Here is a 1,202-nt window from a genome sequence, read left to right as displayed (position 1 = left end):
ACCTGACCTGCCTTCCGGGAAATCTGGTTGCAGGTCAAGAAGCAGCAGTTAGAATCGGACATGAAACAATGGATTGGTTACAAATCAGGAAAGGAGTACGTCGAGGCTGTATATTGTCACCCTGCTTATTTAACTTATATGCAGAGTACATTATGTGAAATGCAGGCTGAATGAATCACAAGCTGGAATCAAGGTGGCTGGGAGAAATATCAATAACTTCAGATACGCAGATGACACCACCCTATGGCAGAAAGTGAAGAACTAAAGAGCCTCCTGATGAATATGAAAGAGGAGAATGAAAAATCTGGCTTAAAACTCAACATTCAAAAAACTAAGATCATGGCATCCATTCCCTTTACTTCAGGGCAAATAGATGGGTAAACAATGGAAACAGTGGCTGACTTTATTTTCTTGGGCTCCAAACTTACTGCAGATGGTGACTGCAGCCATGAAATTAAAAGATGCTTGCTCCTTGGAAGAAAAGCTAAGATCAACCTTGACAGCATATTAAAAAGCAGAGACACCCCCGTTGGCCATTGTGGTGCAGTGTGCGAGGTGGTCTGGGTGTCGAACCCTGCGCATCCCATCTTAGATTTCGCTTCCTTCCGTTTGGCTGAGATCAACAGGTGGGAAATATGAGTCGGAGAATAAAGTCAACATACAGGCCTAAAGGAAGAGGTTTTGGTTGTGGATATCCCAGGGTACTTATCGAGGTTGAGGAACCTGAAGAGGAGCCAACAATTGAAAGTAAGAACATTCCACCTCCTCAAGAGAGAAAGGATGAAGGAGCATCTGCATCTGCATTTCCAGGGCCTGCCCTGGAGGCTGATCAACAGGAACTGGCTGAGCCTGAGCCAAAGACCGGTGGTGAGCATGGTCCTGATGTTGAGGGGAAGGGACCGCTGGATCCAGAGCCCATGAAAATGCCAGAAGTGGGTGAAGGGCAACCACAGATTTGAATGAAGACAAACTGTAACCATGCAGGCTGTTCTTGAGTTGGAAATGTGGCTGTTAAAATTCTCGCAATATTGCATCTGAAACTACTATAACATTGAGTTAAAGTTTGAAACAAAAAAATTCAATAAAGTTCTGCAGTTTTGCCCCCCCCAAAAAAATAAAATAAAATAAAAATAAAAAATAAAAAGCAGAGACATTACTTTGCCAACAAAGGTCCATCTAGTCAAAGCTGTGGTTTTTCCAGT

General features: G+C 43.3%; 1 protein-coding gene across 1 annotated transcript; it reads left to right on the top strand.

Annotated features, from left to right (window-relative positions):
* The first annotated feature begins 635 nt into the window (after positions 1-635).
* On the top strand, positions 636-959 carry LOC139033033 (X antigen family member 2-like). The gene has a single exon (XM_070461595.1). The coding sequence runs from the start codon at positions 636-638 to the stop codon at positions 957-959; it is 324 nt and encodes a 107-aa protein (XP_070317696.1).
* Positions 960-1,202: the final 243 nt, after the last annotated feature.

This window comes from Odocoileus virginianus, chromosome 34 (genome assembly GCF_023699985.2).
Source record: "Odocoileus virginianus isolate 20LAN1187 ecotype Illinois chromosome 34, Ovbor_1.2, whole genome shotgun sequence".
Classification (NCBI taxonomy): domain Eukaryota; kingdom Metazoa; phylum Chordata; class Mammalia; order Artiodactyla; family Cervidae; genus Odocoileus; species Odocoileus virginianus.
Note: the sequence above shows the minus strand (reverse complement) of the source record. Positions and strands in the feature narration are given on the sequence as shown.

Coding starts and splice junctions, on each gene's coding strand:
- LOC139033033 (XM_070461595.1), top strand. CDS start 636: ATGAGTCGGAGAATAAAGTCAACATACAGGCCTAAAGGAAGAGGTTTT.